Source organism: Carcharodon carcharias, chromosome 18 (assembly GCF_017639515.1).
Source record: "Carcharodon carcharias isolate sCarCar2 chromosome 18, sCarCar2.pri, whole genome shotgun sequence".
Classification (NCBI taxonomy): Eukaryota; Metazoa; Chordata; class Chondrichthyes; order Lamniformes; family Lamnidae; genus Carcharodon; species Carcharodon carcharias.
In genome coordinates, this window is record NC_054484.1 from 95,524,690 (window position 1) to 95,546,751 (window position 22,062).

General features: G+C 40.1%; 1 protein-coding gene across 4 annotated transcripts in view; it reads left to right on the forward strand.

Moving 5' to 3' along the window:
• Window positions 1–22,062, forward strand: part of rb1 (retinoblastoma 1) — a 246,209-nt gene that overhangs the window by 62,448 nt on the left and 161,699 nt on the right. For all 4 annotated transcript variants that reach the window (XM_041210963.1, XM_041210965.1, XM_041210964.1 and 1 more), the window contains 6 exons: window positions 3,251–3,328; window positions 6,311–6,420; window positions 7,332–7,409; window positions 17,461–17,548; window positions 19,115–19,231; window positions 19,334–19,390. In XM_041210963.1, coding sequence (XP_041066897.1) covers window positions 3,251–3,328; window positions 6,311–6,420; window positions 7,332–7,409; window positions 17,461–17,548; window positions 19,115–19,231; window positions 19,334–19,390 — 528 coding nt within the window. The remainder of the gene's footprint in view (window positions 1–3,250; window positions 3,329–6,310; window positions 6,421–7,331; window positions 7,410–17,460; window positions 17,549–19,114; window positions 19,232–19,333; window positions 19,391–22,062) is intronic.

The following is a 22,062-nucleotide window of genomic DNA, read 5'->3' on the forward strand; positions in this document are numbered from 1 at the left end:
TTAATATAGTACTATAATTATCATCGAAACTTGAATAAAAAATTAGAATGTTCTAAATTTCTTCCATAACTGGAAAATACTTCATAATCCATATGTTGAATAAAACGACTGACAGACACCTTGTAATTGAAGTACTAATTTCATAGCATATTTCATAACTGAAATTTTGATGGAAGTAAACATTGTCACAGACTTTAAAAATGCTGCTGTATTTATAACTGTTAATTTTATATCTGTAATGTTAAGTATTGTCTAGGAGCAGAGTATGGGCATAGCCTGAGAGGCATTCTGAATCACTTTGAACACTCCGACAGTTGGTTAATGGGAGTGAAAGGTTCTGTTGATAATGGGAGAGTAAGTGACTGTTTTATGCATTCTGGGGAAGTGCTCATGCGTTTTTGATGAATGTGGGCTGTGTAATGGCTCCTGCGCTTTGTAATCTAGTTGCTTGGCAGAATTCCCATGGCCTAGGAAAGGGCTAGGATATGAATTGAGCTATTGAGGCATGATAGACTGTATTCCGCTAAGCTTTGGGAGGTTACAGTCTTGCTGGGAGAAAAGCAGCATCCACGCCTTGCGTGGAGAATGGGTGGACTGTTGGAATGTTCCTGTCTTCCAAATGTCTTCCTTTAATCGTCCTGTACACTGGGCAATTGCACTCACCATCCCTCACATTATTCATTTGCGTATCTTAGCCATTCAATTTAATTTTTAAATTCTAGGCATATATGTTGACACAAAGTGAATTGATCCAATATAGTCAATGGCAAATGGAAGCACCTGTGCAGCTAGTTATGTATGTTGGTTATAATATAAACAGAAAATGCTAGAAAAACTTAGCAGACCTGGCAGCATCTGTGCAGAGAGAAAAACAGTTAACATTTTGAATCTGTGTGACTCTTAAGCCATACGGACTGGAAATGTTAACTTTGTTTCTCTCTCCACAGATGCTGCCAGACCTGCTGAGTTTTGCCAGCATTTTCTGTTTTAATTTCAGATTTCCAGCATCTGTAGCATTGTGCTTTTATATTATTCATGTTGGTCATTCTTACAGCAGGAACAGTGAGCTTTGGCCAGAAATACCATTAGTTGAAGATTTATCGCACATAATCTATGTATCTGAAGTCTTATGACCAAGTGTCTCATTTTGAGAAATGCATACCTTTTCATTCATTTCCAGAGTTGAAATCCAAATTTTGTTTTTTGGGCGGGATGGGTAAGAACAGTATTGCAAACTAGGGGAATCTTTGTTTCAAGTCTATAGAGCAATTTTCTTCCAGTTACGAATCTTATAGAGACCAATGACTTTTAGAAATATATTTGAATTTCCAGTGACTGCCCGGAAGGATCACACAACAATCACAGATAGAAATGCAAATTAGTTATTCTTTAGACCCCCAACTCTATTATATCTTGAAATTAAATAGACAGTTCAAAGTATAACTGTTTATAAAACCTGACATTCCAAACATGCCCCTGTGGGTCTTGGAGACTAACAGTCTATCCAAAGTCAACATAAATGCTCTTCCCATTGTCTACTTACCAGTAAAACAATTTGGGCTCTTGACTGTCTTCATAGCAACCAAGGCACCCAGGTTTGTTGTCAAACAGAATTCAGAAAAGGCCACACAGCCCCTTCACTACTCCATTTTACCTTAAATTAAACAGTCCCAAATCATAAAATTTTAAACTTCATATTTGTAACATTCCATATGTATATTTTTCAATGATGAAATAAAAGCACTAAAAAGTATTCATTTATTACATAACATTCAAGGCTATGGGCCATGTGCTAGTAAATGGGTTAGGTAGGTAGGTCAGGTGTTTCTCACCTCGATGGGCTGAAGGGCCTCTTCTGCACTGTGTGATTCTGTGATTCTATTGGAACTAAAATAATGAAAATCTAAAGTTTAGAAACATAATTTTAAATTTTAAGAATACTGATTGCATTGAATTGAAATTATCATCCGTTTTATATTTGGTCCTTTTAAATTTGTTTTTGCTAAGCATTCCTGTCTTGACCTGCGTGCTGAATGCAAAATATTTGGTACTTTTGACCTGTGCTCCGCGTCATGTTGCAGCTCTGTTCTTTAAATTATCTCAGCATGATCTTGTATGTAAAGAATAGATAAAAGAACATTCCATACCAAGTATAGGTCATGTTCATTCTTCATATACAAATTCCCTCACATCTGGTGTGCTGGCATGTCTTGCAAACAATTGTCTCTTCGGGAGCTTCTGTGAAAGAAGTGAGGGGAACCACCTTTTTCCTCCCCTTTTTTGTATTGCTTTATCCTGATAACAGTGTATATTTTTCTGAGAGGCACATCAAAGTTAGGCAATTTAGTAGTAGGATGATAGCCAAAACCAGTTTGAACTGATCTTAGATTTTCCTGATTTACCTGTCAGGTTTTTTTTTAATATCAAAAGCTGTATCCAATATACAAAGACAGTGTGATGATCTGATCTCTAATTTCTTGCTGTCTGCTTTTATGGTTTTCACCGCCCTGTTCATTGCTGCTTGGATTTATTTTATATGAGATTAATTGACTTAAGCTGCTTTTACATAAACTTTAAGAGGGGTGCATCTGCTGTCAGACCCTGACTTGTTGGTCTGGCGCACCCTGTGGCAATCTTGTCTAACCTGCTGGAAACCATGTCATGCTGATGCCTGGCCCTAATGGGGTTGCCATTTTTCTAGTGGGGTTGTTGTTAGATATGTCAGCACTTCCTGTAAGCCCAATTTACTAGCATCTTTAGAGGAGAAGTTTGTCTTTGGATGCTACAGTGAAATAGCTACTACTTGACTCAATTGGGTAAAGTACACAATATAATCTGTTACTTTAGTTTTTTAAAACTTGCTTGGGACAGTTTGAAAAATATAAAGGAAACTGCAACTCCTCACATTCAAAAGTTGATGACATCAAACTATTTTTGGTCACTTCAGTTAATCCTTTAGCACAGAACATCCTCAAATCACTTTCATAGGTTGGCTGTATATCATTCAGTTTCAGGGTTTATCATGGGTATCATTACCCCATTATCATGGGGAGGGGAGTCGAAGGAAAAGAACGTCCTGCTAACAGAGCTTACAGTCCTGGTGAGAAATGAATGTACTTCTCGGATAACATAAGTGGGGTATTTTTTTCTTTTCCTGTAAGGAATGTAGTTTGGAGTGTTAGAATAACTGAATTAGTGTTTATGACCACATCTTCAGTGTGATAATGAACCTTGTATTTCATTTGTCTAGGTGAAAAACATTTATTTGAAGAGCTTTCTTCCTTTCTTGGACAACCTTAAAATACCCTCTACTAATGGATTTCCTGAGGTAAGCAAGAAAATATGTTTTATTCAAGGTGAAGTGTAATAGCACTTGTAAATACTTAAATAAAAACCTATCTGGAATAAAAGAGCTGGCTTTCACATTTTGTAAACTAATGTGGTTTCATAAATTCAGACAAGAAATAAAATGTAATTTAAGAACAGCCATCGATATATCAGCAATCTTGTTCATAAATTGAACTTTTGTTCAAGATTTTTCAACATGCTTTTGTGTCAGCACTTACCATTCGGCTTTACTCTTGTCAGCTGTCACAATATAGTTGCAGGCTTGAGCCAATTAGTGGCTCTGAGAGAATCTCTGAAATTTTGCTCACTGCCATAACCATTTTTTTGTTTAGAAGAACTTGCATTCATCAGCTGAAAGTGGGCAATTTGTTGGTTGTCTATCTAAACAGTAATAATTTCCAGAAAGATTTCCATTGTTCAAATTTGAAAGGATGTTGAATAAAAAGTTTATTCTAGCTTCATGATGTTAAAAGCACAATTTTGCATAACTATCCACCAATCTTTGAAACCCATAAATGAGGGCCCTTTTATTTCAGATAATCCTTTATCCCAGATTTTTTTTTTGTCTTACTGATTTTAAACCTGAGCAAACTTAGCAAGAGTTTATTCAAGACGAAACAGTTGGAAATAACTACCCGGTAGTCAGCAGTCCTAAGCAGGAATTAGCTGCATGAGGGTGATCCTAGTTTTTGGTAGGATAATCCTAAATTTTGGCAGAATTAGAATAGGGGATTCCTAGATTTTGGCAGCCCTGCAATGGGGATGTTGGATTTTGGTATTTGGGGATATGGGGGTGTGGAGGTTTGTGGAAATCTTTGGTCTGCTTCACAGGGTTCCTCTGGTTAAGTTCTACTAGGATAGCTGTGACGCTGGGATCTACCTGTTAATATGGAACATACATCCTATTCATAATAGGGCAGGATAAATCTAACAAGGTTAATTACTGTCATATCACCTCCCCAGTCACCGTTAAAGCGATAGAGAGATTTCTCAATAGTTCATTGATTTCTCAGTTTAGGTATGGTCAGAAACCACTTTGTTCTGTCTTTACGGCAGCCTTGATCCTGACATAAAGTAAGAGGAAAAATGAGACTAACTTCCCTAGACATCAAGGGAGCATTCGCTGTGCCATAATTATCCTATGGCTAAAATATGCAAAGCTGAAGTGCAAAACTGAAGTCAGTGGGGATCAAATGGAAAACTTTGCAGTGACTAGTTTGAAAACTGGTATCAAGGGAGATGGTTGCAGTTGTTGGACCAGTCAGCATAGCCCAAGGACATCACTACAGGAATTCATCAAGAAAGTGATCCCAACCCAACCAGCTGCTTCAACAAAGCCTTCTCTTTGTCAATAAGGCCAGGAGTGTGGTTGTTTGCTGGATATCCTACAATGTTTGCCTGTATTTGCAACTTGTTATGACTGTTATGCATTATAAAATGATTATGTTTTAAACTGTCTCTTTAATTCAAGGTGAAATGGAGTAATGAAAAGGGACATGTCTGAAAAGCCTGCATTGCCTCGTTACCATGGGGACATGGGGTCAAGTGACATTGAAATGCACATACCAGGTTTAACACCTGAAAACAAAGGACAGAGCAGCTGGCTTTGCCATTGCTGGAGTTGGATTCTCAGGCAGTCTGATTAAAAAACCTTGCACAGAGAGAGAGAGAGAGAGAGAGAGAGAAATGCTTTTGTGGACAGCAGGAAAAATATCGTTCTCTAGTAGCTACCAGGTAGCATGCAGGTGGGGGCACATTGTTTAGTCAAAAAGAAGGAAATTGTGGAAATTTAAGTATATTGAAAGATTAGGCCTGGCAGGGCCATTAGAAGGAATCACTGGAGTGGGCCTTGCTGCTGGAAGTCACTTTGAGGATTCTCAGAAGACTGAGGGAAACTACTTTTGACTTCGACTCAGTGAAACGCGGAGAAGCGAGCCCATTGGAAGCTGAGAGTAACTTTGGACTGGTTCCTGTAAGGGCTATAATTGTGCGGAAAGTGCAGTGTAATACCTAAATGTGGGGTGGGGTTATTAGTTGTGTTAATAAACTAATAAGAGATGTCTTTTCTCTGATATTTAGTCGATGTTGATTTTAGTTTTCGTTACAATAAAAGTCTTTAAACTTGAAATCTTGTCATGCAACTCTAGAAAGTTGATCACTGGGAATAACGGGTAAAACCTTTCCCAGTGAGACCTCAACAACATTCAACCTTGGGCTGATGAGTAGCAGGGAACATGTGTGCTATTTAAGGGCCAGTCTGTGATCATTTCAAGTAAGATGAACCTAAACATCTCTCTCTGACCTTCAATGGTATCACTATAGGCATCGATTGTTGTGGGGGAGGGAGGTTGTATACCCCTTTACTCACTTGAATGAATATAGCTGCAACAATATTTAGAATGTTGGACATCCAGGACAGCACAGTTTTCTTGATTCATTGATGCACCTACTACCAGTTTCAATATCCACCCACTCCATGTGTAAGGTTTAGAGGATGTTTTGCATCCAATCTTACCAAACTTGCCAATCTTACTTCAATAATACCTTTCTCCACTGCAATCTTTACCACCAGGAAGGATAAGAGCAGTAATGTTGTGGGAATGATGTTCCCTCAAAGTTGACTTTACAAGTCACACACCATCCCAACATAATTGTTCCTTCAACATCACTGGGTCAAAATGACTAGATTTCCTTGCATAACATTGAGAGAGAGGTTTAAGCAGAAGCCCCACCACTATCTCCTCGGGCAAGATTGAGGTGGGCAATAAATAAGGACTTGTCAGCATCCCTAGAACAAATATAAAGAAGTGTTATATAGTCGGATCAATCTGTTTTAATTATATTGAACTTGGGATGCCCAAAATTAGACCTGAATCATTTCTATAACATGAGCTGCACTAATGTTCCATGTTAAATATAACCTTGATTAAATTATTTCTGCATTGTTGTGACATTTGTACAGATTGAGTCACTTTCAAGACAATATGAAGAGCTTTACCACAAGAACAAAGATTTTGATGGAAGATTGTTCCTTGAACATGACAAAACTCTGCAAATAGACCCAGAAGAAAGGTAATAACCCCCTCCAAAGAACAAAGCTACTGCATGTTTTCTTGTCGAACAAACAGCTTGCCCTTGTCTTATTAAGGTGAATAGTAGAAAAATATGATAAAGCCTCAAGGTTGCTCAGCTGAGGGTTTTTTTTTAGTTAACAAGGTTTTTTTCAGGAAAAGAAGCATCTGTTTAGTATCTGCCTTCAATGAACTACCTGCCATTGAGGGATTAGTGATCATGTATCCATGTCCTACTATTTCATTGCATTATCAGTGCAAACATCCACTGTACAGTGTCAGTATGGTCCCAATTCATTAGTTTGTGTGTGAGACCCTTTAGTGACCTTTTCCTTTGCTGACAAAAATTATAAATTTGTAACTGTTAGCTTACTGAGTATTTTATTCAGTGGTGAATTACATATTTCCTAGAAAGGTAAGGAAACTTCTGTCCAGTTTATCCGCTCAAAATAAAATTTTGTTTGTTTGATCAAACTTGTTGTACAGTGGGAGCTTTCAGGAAGGTGGGGGAAAGGTTTCACTAGAGCAGACATCATAAAGTGCAAAAACAAAAAGGCACTATTAAATTTAGAAATAAGTTGTCTATCTAACTTCTAATAAATTGCTGGAGATGTGTAACGTTAAAAGTCTAATATGGGAATTTGTTTGGTCTTCGTTTCTGTGAAGCATCTTTACTTAATATACACGATCAAAATCTCTAACAGAAATGTGTGTCTTTAGTACAGGTTCCATAATTTAAGGTACACCTAAAATAGTTATTCAGGATAATTTGGATTCAATTTATTGTTGGGGGTGGGATAGGATAACCTTCCACACTATTCTGTTTTATATGTGATGTTTTGCAGTCTGTTTACATTTAAAAAAAACATGCTATACATGATGTTTTGATTAATTAAAGCATTTCCTTTAAAGATATGAACTTGAGAATACTCCAAGGAAACCTCACACTGAAGACGGTCACACAGTTATTCCTCCACAGACTCCTGTTAGGTACAAACTGCTTCTGTTCATTTTTCTACTTGACATTTTTATGACAACATGTTGACTAAGATGTACCAGCTATTTTTTACAATAAACACCTTAAGTTACTACTGTGCATTGAATTGGATCGCAGCCAGAAATAAACATGTAAGCTTTCATAGGCTGCTGCTGTGCAATTTGTCAATTAACTGGCTCCTGTTGTGATGGTTTCCATTCTCTTCTCATCCCCACCCCTTTCTCATACACACCTTGTTTGAGGATGAGAGGTTCAAGACTGCTGGCTCATATGTACCAGACTCATCTTGATCTCCCCTGTGCCTCCACCTTTACCTCAATGCCACCTCAACGGGGATGGCCATCATAAGTACGCCTCCACATTCCTTTCTACGATTTCCTCGCGAAAATAGGTGATCAAATTTCTCCTGTGGTGCTTTTTCTTTCCTTATTAATCACGTAATCCCTTTATAGCATTTTTCAGTGTTTCATGGGCTCTTAACCTTTATGATCTGGCTTGGCTGTCATAAGTCTACCTTCAGTTTAAATTTATCAAGTTCTAGCAAGATGTTCTCATTTTTTGGATAAGGCATTAAGATCCTAATTAAAAAGAATCGAATTCTTGACTGTCTTCTGTAGCATCAAGTGAGAAGGGTCACTGTCATCGGATTTTGAAACACAGTGGCGAGGCTTCACTGAAGCTGGTTGGGAATGGGAAACTATAGAGTAAATCTACTCTTCATATCTCAAGCTGGAAGATGCTAGAAATGCATCTTAGTAATACTTGAAAATTACAGAAGACATTGCATTAAGAAGAAATGTTCATTGTTTCTTTGTTATCAAAACATTTTGAAGAATGCCCTGCTTTTTGGACTTGCACATACTGCAAAAAAATTCTCACTTAAAAATATTACGCATTTTGAAACATAAACTGACCACAATTTTGAATGGCTGTGATTGACTTCAAAGATTCTTTTATGCAAGTGGCAGTTTCCCCATAATATTATGCTTGAGGTTTCAAGTCCACAAATGGAACTAACAATTCCCTTTGCACTCACATTTGTGTTTGTACACACCCCTAGCTAGACATTTGGTTTGTCAGAGTGCCAGGTCAAAGAATCATTAAGTAGTATATTTCCTTCGGTAAGGAATCACAGTTGGAGTCAAATCAGAATTGCTATTTAAACTAGTTTCTTTTGGAACAAGGCAAAATATCCCCTCCGCAGAAGAAGGTACCCACAAGTCTCCATTGGGTACCATTCTGGTGATCAAGCATGCAAGAGTCTCACCTCCTCTCTGGAGTTCAGCTCTTTTGTCCATGTTTGAACAAAGGCGGTGCTGTGGTCAGGAGCTGAGGTGGCCCTGGCGGTACCCAAACTGAGTGTTGGTGAGCAGACTATTTCTGAGTAAATTCCTCTTGAGAGCGCTACTGATGACCCTTCCATCATTTTGTTGATGTTTGAGAGTAGTCTAATGGGGCAGTAATTGGCCAGGTTGGATTTGTCTTACTTTCTGTGGACTGGACATAACCTGGCAATTTTCCACATTCCTGGGTGGATGCCAGTGTTGTAGCTGTACTGGAACAACTTGGCAAGGGGACGCAGGTAGTTCAGGGGTCATTCCTACCAATGGTGTCATGTACAGATGCATCTGTGACAGATAGATTGGTGAGGATGAGGTCGAGTATGCTTTTCCCTCTTGGCTCCCTCACTTCTTGCTGAAGATTCCAGTCTAGCAGTTATGTCCTTTAGGACTCGGCCAGCTAGTAGTGCTATCAAGCCACTCTTGGGGACGGATATTGAAGCCTCCTACCCAGAGTACATTTTTTTTGCCCTAGCTGCCCTCAGTGCTTCCTCCAAGTGGTATTCAACATGGAAGAGTACTGGTTCATCAGCTGAGGGAGGGACAGTAGGTGGTAACCAGCAGAAGGTTTCCCTGCCCATGAGAGACATGCCATGAGACTTCATGGGGTCCAGAGTCGATGTTGAAGACTCCAAGGTCAACCCCCTCCCACCTCTATACCACCTTTGGTGAGTCAGTCCTCTCAGTGGGACAAGAAACCCAGGGATGGTGATGTTGGTGTCTGGGACATTGTAAGGTATGATTCCGTGAGTATGACTATGTCAGACTGTTGTTTGAGCATTCTGTGGGACAGCCCTCCCAAGTTTGGCAGAAGGCTCCAGATGTTTGTAAGGAGGAGTTTGCAGAGTTGGCAGGGCTGGGTGTGCTGTTGTGCTTTCTGATGCCTGTGCTGATGCCAGGTAATCCATTGTGCGTGTGTGTGCACATGTGTGTCATGGTGTGTGTGTGTGCTTTTGCTTGCATTATTAAAACATGTAACCTAAAATGACAACTGTTGCTTTAAGAGCAATTACCTCTCTTCAAAAATTGAATTAATCTCAAGCCACGTTCTCTCATTAATTTACTTTGTTTCCTCCGGTTTTTGGAGAGTATCTGCTTATATTGTAGTCTAATTTGACTATTTTCATCTAACCTTCTACAAGGTTTACTCAATATGGGACAGTTTATATGCTCTCCCTTTGAACTCTTGCATTTGATATTTTTCATGTAGAAGACTTAGCTGATTGCACAAGAGACAGTGAACTCCAGGTATTAATGATCAAATATGGTGCGATTGAAAAAAGACCTTAAGACATAGGAGCAGAAATTAGGCCATTCAGCCCATCAAGTCTGCTCCGCCATTCAATCATGGCTGATAAGTTTCTCAACCCCATTCTCCCGCCTTCTCCCCGTAACCTTTGATCTCTTTACCAATCAAGAACCTATCTATCTCGGTCTTAAATACACTCAACGACCTGGCCTCCACAGCCTTCTGTGGCAATGAATTCCATAGATTCACTACTCTCTGGCTAAAGAAGTTTCTCCTCATCTCTGTTCTAAAAGGTCTTCCCTTTACTCTGAGGCTGTGCCCTCGGGTCCTAGTCTCTCCTACTAATGAAAACATCTTCCCCACGCATCCACTCTATCCAGGCCTATCAGTATTCTGTAAGTTTCAATCAGATCCCCCCTCATCCTTCTAAACTCCATTGAGTATAGACCCAGAGTCCTCAAACGTTTGTCATATGTTAAGCCTTTCATTCCTGGGATCATTCTTGTAAAGCTCCTCTGGACCCTCTCCAGGGCCAGCACATCCTTCCTGAGATATGGGGCCCAAAATTGCTCACAAAATTCTAAACGTGGTCTGACCAGAGCCTTATAAAGCCTCAGCAGCACATCCCTGCTTTTATATTCTAGTCCTCTTGAAATAAATGCCAACATTGCATTTGCCTTCCTAACTCCTGACTCAACCTGCAAGTTAACCTTAAGAGAATCCTGGATTAGGACTCCCAAGTCCCTTTGCACTCCAGATTTCTGAATTCTCTCCCCATTTAGAAAATAGTCTATACCTCTTCTTCCTGCCAAAGTGCATGACTTCACACTTCCCCATGTTGTATTTCATCTGCCACTTCTATGCCCATTCTCCAAACCTGTCCAAATCCTGCCTCCTCAACACTACCTGTCCCTCCACCTATCTTTGTATCATCTGCAAACTTAGCCAGAATGCCCTCAGTTCCTTCATCTAGATCATTAATGTATAAAGTGAAAAGTTGTGGTCCCAACACTGATCCCTGCGGAACTCCACTAGTCACCGGCCGCCATCTTGAGAAGGACCCCATTATCCCAACTCTCTGTCTCCTGCCAGACAGCCAATCTTCTATCCATGCTAGTACCTTGCCTCTAACACCATGGGCTCTTATCTTGCTGAGCAGCCTCCTGTGCGGCACCTTGTCAAAGGCCTTCTGGAAGTCCAAGTAGGTAACATCCATTGGCTCTCCTTTATCTAACCTACTCGTTACTTCCTCAAAGAATTCTAACAGATTTGTCAGACATGACTTCGCCTTGATGAAACCATGCTGAATTTGCCCTATTTTACCATGCACTTCCAAGTATTCTGAAATCTCATCCTTAATAATGGACTCTAAAATCTTACCAACAACTGAGGTCAGACTAATCGACCTGTAATTTCCCGTCTTTTGCCTCACTCCCTCCTTAAACAGGGGGGCTACATTAGCTATTTTCCAGTCCTCTGGGACCCTCCCTGACTCCAGTTATTCCTGAAAGATCACCACTAACGCCTCCACTATCTCTTCAGCTATCTCCTTCAGAACTCAGGGGTGTAATCCATCTGGTCCAGGTGATTTATCCACCTTCACACCTTTCAGTTTTCCTAGCACCTTCTTGGAAATGGTCACCATACTCACCTCTGCCCCCCGACTCTCTTGAACTTTGGGGATGTTACTCGTGTCTTCCACCGTGAAGACTGACACAAAGTACCTATTCAGTTCCTCCACATTTCTTTGTTCCCCACTACTACTTCTCCAGCGTCATTTTCCAGTGGCCCAGTATCCACTTTTGCCTCTCTCTTACCCTTTATATATCTAAAAAAAACTCTTGCAATCTTCTTTTATATTACTGGCTAGTTTACCCTCATATTTAATCTTCTCCCTCCTTATTTCTTTTTTAGTTGTCCTCTGGTGGTCTTTGTAGGCTTCCCAATCCCCTGGTTTCCCACTGCTCTTCGCTGCATTATATGCTTTCTCTTTAGCTTTTATGCTGTCCCTGACTTCCCTTGATGCCATAGTTGCCTCGTCCTCCCTTTAGTATGCTTCTTCTTCCTAGAAATGAATTTTTGCTGTGTCTCCCAAATTACTCCCAGAAACTCCTGCCATTGCTGTTCCACTGTCTTTCCTGCTAGGCTCATCTCCCAGTCAATTCTGGCCAGCTCCTCCCTCATGCCACTGTAGTTGCCTTTATTCAACTGTAATACCGTTACATCTGATTCCAGCTTTTTCCTCTCAAATTGCAGGGTAAATTCTATCATGTTATGGTCACTTCCTCCTAAGGGTTCCTTCACCTTAAGCTCCCTTATCAAATCTGCCTCATTACAAATCACTAAATTTAGAATTGCCTGTTCCCTAGTGGGCTCCACCACAAGCTGCTCCAAAAAGCCATCTCGTAGACATTCCACAAATTCCTTTTCTTGGGATCCAGTAGCAACCTGATTTTCTCAGTCTACCTGCATATTGAAATTCCCCCATGATCACTGTAACCTTGCCTTTCTTACACGCCTTTTCTATCTCCTGGTGTATCTTGTGCCCCACATCCTGACTACTGTTCGGAGGTCTGCACATAACTCCCATTATGGTTTTTTTTACCTTTGTGGTTCCTCAACTCTACCCACACAGATTTTACATCATCTGACCCTACATCATTTCTTGCTATTGATTTAATTTCATTTCTTACTAACAAAGCAACTCCACACCCTCTGCCAACCTGCCTATCTTTTCGATAGGTTGCATATCCTTGTATATTTAGCTCCCAGTCCTGATCCCCTTGCAGCCATGTCTCCGTGATTCCCACCACATCATACCTGCTAATCTCAATCTGCGCCACAAGCTCGTTTACCTTATTTCGTATACTGCGTGCACTCAGATACAACACCTTCAATCCTGTATTTCGTGTCCCCTTTCTCATTATCATCCCTTTATCATGTGCTTGAAGTTAGATTCCTAGCCCTTTCCAAACACTCTGTCCTATTTTGTGTTCTGGAGACTTTAATAGCCTCTCCTGGGCTCTCCTTTCTTTTCAGTTTTTTCATAATTTTCCATGAAGTTGAATCCACCTCCCCACCACACGCTAACCTGCTGCTTTATTTGATCTCATCCAAGCATTTTTGAAGATGACTTTTCAACTTTATTTGCAACAAGCAATTGCCATAATCCCATTCTCTTGAATCAGAATTGCAAAACAGATTGCATCCAATAGTTGAATTGAGAATATTGTGAAGAAATCAAAATTATTTTGTGGATATTGTCAACTTTATATACACATATTGTGGATCAGTTGTGTTGTAAACAGCGGTCTCAAAGGTGAGGAGCAGTAGTTAGGAGAGTGTTGATGAAGTTTTTTTTAATTAATTTTTTACGGGATGGGAGCGTCGCTGGCTAGGCCAGTATTTATTACCCATCCCTAATTGTCCTTGAGAAGTTGGTGGTGAGCTGCCTTCTTGAACCACTGCAGTCCTTGTGCTGTAGGTACACCCACAGTGCTGTTAGGGAGGGAGTTACATGATTTTGACCCAGCGACAGTGAAGGAACGGCGATATATTTCCAAGTCAGGATGGTGGGTGGCTTGGAGGGGAACTTCCGATGGTAACTTTGCCATGTATCTGCTGCCCTTGTCCTTCGAGATGGTGGTGGTTGTGGATTTGGAAGTTGCTGTCTATGAAGCCTTGGTGAGTTACTGCAGCGCACCTTGTAAATGAAGCACACTGCTGCCTCTGTTAGCCGGTATTGGAGGAAGTGAATATTTGTGGAAGGGGGGAGGGCTATCAAGCAAGCTGCTTTGTCCTGTATGGTGCCAAGCTTCTTGAGTGTTGTTGGAGCTGCACTCATCCAGGCAAGTGGAGAGTATTCCATCACACTTTTGATTTGTGCCTTGTATCAAGCACTTGCATAAGACTACAATTGCTGTTATGATAACTCCTAAAATTCCTAATTAACCTGATTCCCAGTTACACTCCCTTTAAGCAACAATCCACAATAGATTTTAGATTCAAAACAAACTCAGCAAGTCAACAGAATACTCTGAACGGTGGAATTCCAAATGGCTTTTCTTTAGCTTGAGTTTTGTTAGATAGCAGACTTAAGCACAACTGCTGGAGGCTTTATTAAGGCTATTTCCCATACTCCTGTTAGATCTTACATGGCCTTCTGACACAACCTTTCATTCACCTTTATATATGTTTCTCTCTTTCTAATATGTGAATTCTATTTTTCCATATGTCTTTGAAATTGAACCTTTCTCATAATATAAAAACTATATATTGTCAGTAACCTTTGGGAAAAATAAACACATTACTTAGCCTTGCTTTTCTGCCTAGTTGTAAACAGACTAAGATCCCTTTGAAATCCAAATATCCTTTCATTTCACTAAAGATGCAAATTCCCTTCACATCTTAAAGACTAAACCAGTATCCATGTTTACTGATTAGCATGTCAAGCACCTAGCTTCTCTTGATGATTTAAAGCTTGCAGTTTGCTTGACACAGACACAACTATACTTACCCCCTTAAACCTGCTTCACAATAAACCAAAAAATATTCTGAAAAAAAATTAGTTTCGTGACCCAGCCACCTTCCTTTGTGCTAGGTATGACTCCAACCAATGGAGAGTTTTCTCCTGTTTCGAACTGACTCCAGTTTTGCTAGGGCTCCTTGTTGCCACACTCATTAAATGCTGCCTTGATGTCAAGGGCAATCACTCTCACCACACCCCTGGAGTTCAGCTTTTTTGTCCATGTTTGAACCAAGGCTGTAATGAGATCAGAAACTGACCTCGGTGGAACCCAAACTGATCGTCAGTGAACAGGTTATTGCTAAGCAATAGCCACTTGATAGCACTGTTGCTGACCCCTTCCTTCACTTTACTGATGATGGAGATTAGACCAATGAGACGGTAATTGGCTGGGCTGGATTGGTCCTGCTTTTTGTGGACAGACTGGGCAATTTTTCACCTTTCTGGGTACATGCCTGTGTTGTAGCTGTACTGGAACAGATTGGCTAGGGGCACGGCAAGATCTGGAGCAGAAGTCTTCAGTACTGTTGCCAGGACCCATAGCCTTTGCAGTATCCAGTGCCTTCAGCCATTTCTTCATATCACGTGGAGTGAATCGAATTGGTTGAAGATTGGCATCTCTGATGCTGGGGATCTCTGCAGGAAGGATCCTTGAGGATCATTCACTCGGCACTTCTGGCTGAAGCTTTATCTTTTGCACTGACGTGCTGGGCTCTTCCATCATTGAGGATGGGGATATTTGTGGAGCCGCCGCCTCCTGTACGTTGTTTAATGGTCCACCATCATTCACGACTGGATGTGGCAGGACTGTAGAGCTTAGATTTGATCCGTTGGTTGTGGAATCACTTAACTCTATCTATCATTTACTGTTTATGCTGTTTGGCACTCAAGTAGTCCTGTGTTGTAGCATTACCAGGTTGATAGCTCATTTTTAGATAAGCTTGATGCTGCTCCTGGTATGCCCTCCTGCACTCTTCATTGAACCAAAGCTGATCTCCTGGCTTGGTGGTATTGGTAGAGGGGAGGATATGCTGGGCCAATAGGTTACAAATTGTGGTTGAGTACAATTCTGCTGCCGCTGATGGCCCACAGCACCTCATAGATGCCCTGTCTTGAGTTGCTAGATCTGTTCAAAATCTAATCCACTTAGCATGGTGGTAGTGCCACACAACACAAAAGAGGGTATCCTCAATGAGAAGACAGCACTTCGTCTCCACAAGAACTGTGCGGTGGTCACTCCTACAGATACTGTCATGATGCATCTGTGGCAGGCAGGTTGGTGAGATTGAAGTTAAGTATGTTTTTCCCTCACCACCTGCCGCAGACCCAGTCTAGCAACTATGTCGTTTTGGACTTGGCCAGCTCGGTCTGTAGTGGTGCTACCGAGCCACTCTTGGTGTTGGACATTGAAGTCTCCCACCCAACATACATTCTACACCTTTGCAACCCTCAGTGCTTCCTCCAAGTGGTGTTCAACATGGAGGAGCACTGATTCATTAGCTGAGGTGGGGATGTTATGCGGTAATAAGCAGATTTTCTTGCCCATGTTTGTTGCCATGAGATTTCATTGGGGCCGAAGTTGATGTTAAGCACTCCCAGGGTAACTCCCTCTCAGTTGTATACTACTGTGTTGCCACCTCTGCAGGGATGGTGGTGGTGGCATCTGGGACATGATGTGTAAGTTATGATTCCGTGAATATGACTATGTCAGGTTGTTGCTTGACTAGCCTGTGAAACAGCTCTTCCAATTTTGGCACAAGCCTCCAGAAGTTAGTAAGGCTGACTTTGCAGGGTTGACAGGGCTAGGTTTGCCATCGTCCTTTCTGGTGCCTAAGTCAATGCCGGGACATTCTTATTTATTGACTTTGCAGTAGCTTGCTAGGCTATTTCAGAGGGCATTTAAGAGTCAACCACATTACTGCAGATGTGGTGTCACATGTAGGCCAGATCAGGTGAGGATGGCAGATTTCCTTTAGTGAACCAGATGGATTTTTACAATGGTTTCATGGTCATCATTAGACATTTAATTCCAGACATCTACCGTGGTGGGATTTGAACCCGGATCCCCAGAGCATTACCGATCCAGTAACAATACCACTATGCCACCGCCTCCACTAATTTAAAGAATATTGGACTTGATCATATGTGTACTTCATGGGCTAAGATAATACATTGTGTAGGGCTGCTACTGGACACAGTGGTTTGAATTTAGCAACCAAGGATGAACAATACATAGTGTTATTTGTTTAAACCAAGAAAACTTCCCTCTGAGGTGTTACTGAGCCAACCTCCTGTAGTGTAGGGAAAACAGAAATATTCAGTTCTATTTGGTCTTTAATTTTTTTGAACTGAAGTATTCTCCACATACCAAACTTCAATCCAAACCAGCCCATTTTAGAGAAGAGTCTTAAGTAGGGATATTATTTCATGGCTTAATGCAGATATTGTGGTTGTGTTCTCTGCATTGCCATTTCCTGAAGAGAAGAGAGGCACCCTTGTTGCAAGAATGAAAAATAACTTGGTCATTGCCATGATAGTGATGTCAAAATGGGCATAAGGCATTTCTTTTTTGTTAAAAGTAGTCCACTGTTCAGTAATTTATTTTTAAATATGCAAGTTTTTATGCTGCTTACCACTTTACTTTTTTCTGTTCCATACTCTCCTTTCCATTTAGTATGTTTGTGTAAAGAAATCCCTCAATCAATAGTTGTGGTAAGGAATAGTTATGTTTCTATAAAGGAATCTTTGAAACAACAGCTTAAGTAGAGATCAGCCAGGATAACGTGTTTCGGGAAACTTGAGGTGAATGAATTTCGGGATATTATTAGATGTGTAGAATTGTTGACTTTATGGTGTCATTGTGATTTCGGTACTCATTGCACAGGGTTCCTTAATTGTTGCTTGATGTATTGATCTGTTTTCTCATGTAGGACTGCAATGAACACCATCCAGCAGTTACAGATGATTTTAAATACAGCCGATGACAAACCTTCAAGTACCCTTGAAGCATACTTTAATGTAAGTGGGTGTTGGTGAGGACGAAAGAGCTCTGGAAAATCAGAAATTTTCCTTTTCAATGCAAATAAAGGCAATTTCAAAAATTGTAATATAATCAACTACTAATACCATACTTCATTATCAGCAGCAGTTTTGACATGAGTTATGCTATCATTTCTGTAGGCTGCATATATCTGTGGAAATTGGTGATAAACCGAGGAACTCTCAGTGCATTGAATATATTAAATTACTATGTAACTAATAGGAAACAGATGTAGTTAGCATGCAGGATTGGTGGATAATGTACCTTCTTGTGCTTATCTTGCATTTGAGAAGAAAACCATTCTTTGGCTATTTTTGCTGTTATCAAAAATGGCTGTAATATATCTGCACCATATGTCTTTAGAAGGATTATCCTGCAAGGTGAAAATTTTATGGCTAAGTTCTATTACTATAGATTAAATTATAATTATGGCATGTTAGCTTTTTTCACATTCTACTTACATAAGTCACTCCTGCAGTTAATTTGGGTTAAACTGTGACTGGTACAAATATAGATGTTACACATTATACATATATTTTCTTGTTAATACTTCTGAAATATTATCATTACTTCATCTTGCTGCATATTGATTTCATTATATATTGCAGCTTTCAAGAAACTTGTAGAATTGTGATGAGTTACTTAATGAGTATTTGCCTAATTTGCCTATTGGTCCAGATTTTGTGGTTGTAATGATGGCAAACTGTCAGCGTTTGCCACCATTACTATGAAGCTGACAGAAACTTCTGGCGCGTGCAGTTAAATGCAGAATTCCAGAAGTTGCTGAGAATGATTTCCCATTTCTCCTCCAAAGATGGAAATCAATTAGAAATCATCAAACTAATGTGCACTTCCACTGTTTATGCTATTATTATTGCTGTAAAAACTCAGGGGTTGGGGGTTTGGAGAAATGTTGTGCCTTATTGAATAAAATATAATTGGATTTTATTACTGCTGAACATCTTGACTCTGGAAAAACTCATTTACTATTTGTGAAATGTCAATTTTCTCCATTCCATGATAAAAATTCCCTTTTTTTTTAAGTTTGAATTTATTTGATAGTTCAGCTTCTACTTTAATCCCAAGTGCATGTTCCAATACTTATGTTTTTCTGTAAAAGTTATAAAAAAAATAAATTATCAAACTTGTTTATTATGCCCTGGCTTGATGTCTGAAAATTGGCTGCTTAGCCTGCCTGATGACATCACTGGTAGATGCCAGAGATTCCCTATAGCTAGTACCAGAATGAATTTAACACCAGTAAAGATGAAATCCACACCATATAAACTCACTAAATCTGTGTGGGCAGCTTTCTTTGAAGTCAGCAGCAAGCGCTGTAGGTTCAGTGCTGACTGCAAAATTCAGACCATTGTTTTATTTAAATCCTCTTTATTTAAAATAAATTATGGGGAATTATGCATTTGTTAAGATTCTCTGATAGTTTAGAAGGATTGTTAATAGTCTTTCCTTGGCGCTTACACCTTATATGCTGTCATTCCCCATTGCAGGAATATTAATTTTTGAACATTCTTATACTCTTACAGAATTGTACAGTGAACCCTACTAATGGCATCACTAATAGAGTGGAATATCTAGGCCAGAAGTTTCAGGAAAACTTCGCTCAGGCAGTGGGGGAAGGATGGGCAGAGATTGGCTCTCAGGTATTTGTATTTTTTTGCTTGTTTTCAAAATATCATGATTATTTACCCAATGTATTTTAAACTGAATAATTTCTTGCACTGACCATGTTTTGTTTTCTTCAGAGATATAAACTTGGTGTGCGGTTATACTACAGGGTTATGGAATCCATGTTGAAATCGGTAAGTTTCAGTTGTTGCACAGGCAGGATTTTCTTAAAGGATGTGAAAGAGATGAGATAAAATAATTTCTGTATCATTTAAATGTGAAAAAATTCTATGGAGGTCTAACTGCCTGCACTTTTTCAATGTTATTTAATTTGAATCCATCTTTCATTAAATTGGTTGTGAAATGTTTGCTATTAATTTAATGAGATTGGATTGCATCACTTGAGTATGGCAAGGTTTGTGTGATATGGCATATTGTTCTATTTTTCAAAAAGTAAGTTGTTGCACATATGAAGTTAGGAATCATACTTGGGCATGGACCTTGGAGGAAGGTAGAAACCATTTGTGCAAAAAGTCAGTGGTTTGCATATATGAAGTTTGGAATCGTGCTTGGACATGGACCTGGGAGGAAGCTAGAAACCATTTATCCCATTTTGGTTGTGTCCTCCTCGAGGAGGAACTAGAGGCTTAACAGATGAGCAGAGAGATCTGGGAGATGATCATATTTGAAGGAAAAAATGCTTTAAAGACCAGGTTATTCACCTTACATCTAAAAGAGAATTTTATTCAGAGATTTAGTTTCCTCAGGAAGACAACAGCGCCATAGAAATTCAAGCAAATTTGGTAACTTTCCTGGTGCTTGATGTAATTATGAAGCACCATTTCAGCCAATGGCGCTAAGCATATGATCCATCTTTGCCTTCTCTTGAGGGCCCCAGAGTCCTCAGACAATTCAGTTCACTCCTTATGATAGCCAGATATGACTGAGGCACTGATGCAGCAAGGGTCTTGTGGGTCTTGACAACATCCTGGCTATAGCATTGAAAATGTGTGCTCTAGAGTCAGCCGCACACCTAGCCAATCTGTTCAGTACGTCTACCATACTGGCATTTTACCCAACATTATGGGTCTGCCTAGTATGTCCTGCCCACTAAAGCAGGTTTAGTCCAATCTGGCCAATTACTGCCCCATCAATCTACTCTGAATCATCAGCAAAGTGATGTATGGTGTTGTTGACAGTGCTATCAAGTGGCAATCACTCAGAAATAACCTTCTCACCGATGTTCTAGTTGGGTTCTGCCAGGACCACTTGGCTCCAGACCTCATTATTGCCTTGGACCAAACATGGATGAAAGAGCTCAATTCCTGAAGTGAGGTGAGAATGACTTCCCTTGACATCAAGGCAGCATTTGACCAAATGCAGCATCAAAGAACCCTAGCAACATTGAAGTCAAAGGGAATCGGTGGGAGGGAGATGGTGGAGCAGGGTTAAGTTCTCTTCTTGGAGATGGTCATTGCCTGACATTTGTGTGGTGCAAATGTTACTTGCCACTTATGAAACAGCCTGTGTTGCATGCATCAAGACCTGGACAATATTCAAGTTTGGGCTGATAAGTGGCAAGTAACATTTGCACCACACAAGTGTCAGGCAATGACCATCTCCAAGAAGAGAGAATCTAACCATCTACTCTTGACAATTCAATGACATTATTGTTCTTGAATCCCCACCAAGGAAATGGCGGAGCCTTTGAGCAAGTATTTTGTATCTGTCATCTCGTAGATGACACTAAAAGTTTCCCAAGAATAGTGGACGATCAAGTGGAAAAAGGGAGGGAGGAATTTAAAACAATCACTATCACTGTAGAAAAAGTATTAGGACAACTAATGGGACTGAAGGATGACAAGTCCCCTGGACCTGATGGCCTGAATCCTAGGGGTTTAAAAGAAGTCGCTGCAGAGGTAGTGGATACATTGGCTGTAATCTTCCAAAATTACCTAGATTCTGGAAAGATCCCAGCAGATTGGAAAACCATAAAAGTAGTACTCCTATTCAGGAAAGGAGGGAGACAGAAAGCCAGGATACCATACGCCAGTTAGCCTAACATCTGTAATTGGAAAAATTGCTGGAATTCATTATTAAGGATGTAGCATCAGGACAGTTAGTAAATCATAATACAATCAAACAGATTCAAAATGGTTTTATGAAAGGGAAATAGTGTTTCACAGATCCTTTGAGGATATAACCAGTAGGTTGGATAAAAGGGAACCCGTAGATGTAGTGTATTTAGATCTCTAAAAGGCATTTGATAAGAGGTCACATAAAAGGTTATTACATGAGGTAAAATATCATGGTGTGGTGCTATGTTAACATGATAGAGGCTTGACTAATGAACAGTAAGCAAAGAATTGGGGAATGGGTCATTTTCAGGTTAGCAAACTGTAACCAGTGAAGTGCCACAGGGATCCGTGCTGGGGCTTCAACTATTTATGATCTATATTAATGACTTGGCTGAAGGGACCAAGTTTATTGTAGCCAAATTTGCTGAAGGTACAAAGATAGATGGGAAAATAAGTTGTAAAAAGGAGTCACGGCCGGCAAAGGATTTAGAATGATTAAGTGGGTAGGAAAAGTTTGGCAGATGGCATATAATGTGGAAAGATTGTGAGGTTATCTGCTTTGGTAAGAAGAATAGAAAAGCGGAGTATTATTTAAATGGACGGAAACTACAGAATGCTGTGGTACAAAGGGATTTGGATGTTCTTGTACATGAATTGCAAAAGTTATGATGCAGGTACAGTGAGCCATTAGGAAGGAAAATGGGGAATGGAGGATGAAGGTAAGCAAGTCTTGCTACTACTATACAGGGCATTGTTGAGGCCACACCTGGAGTACCATGTACTATTTC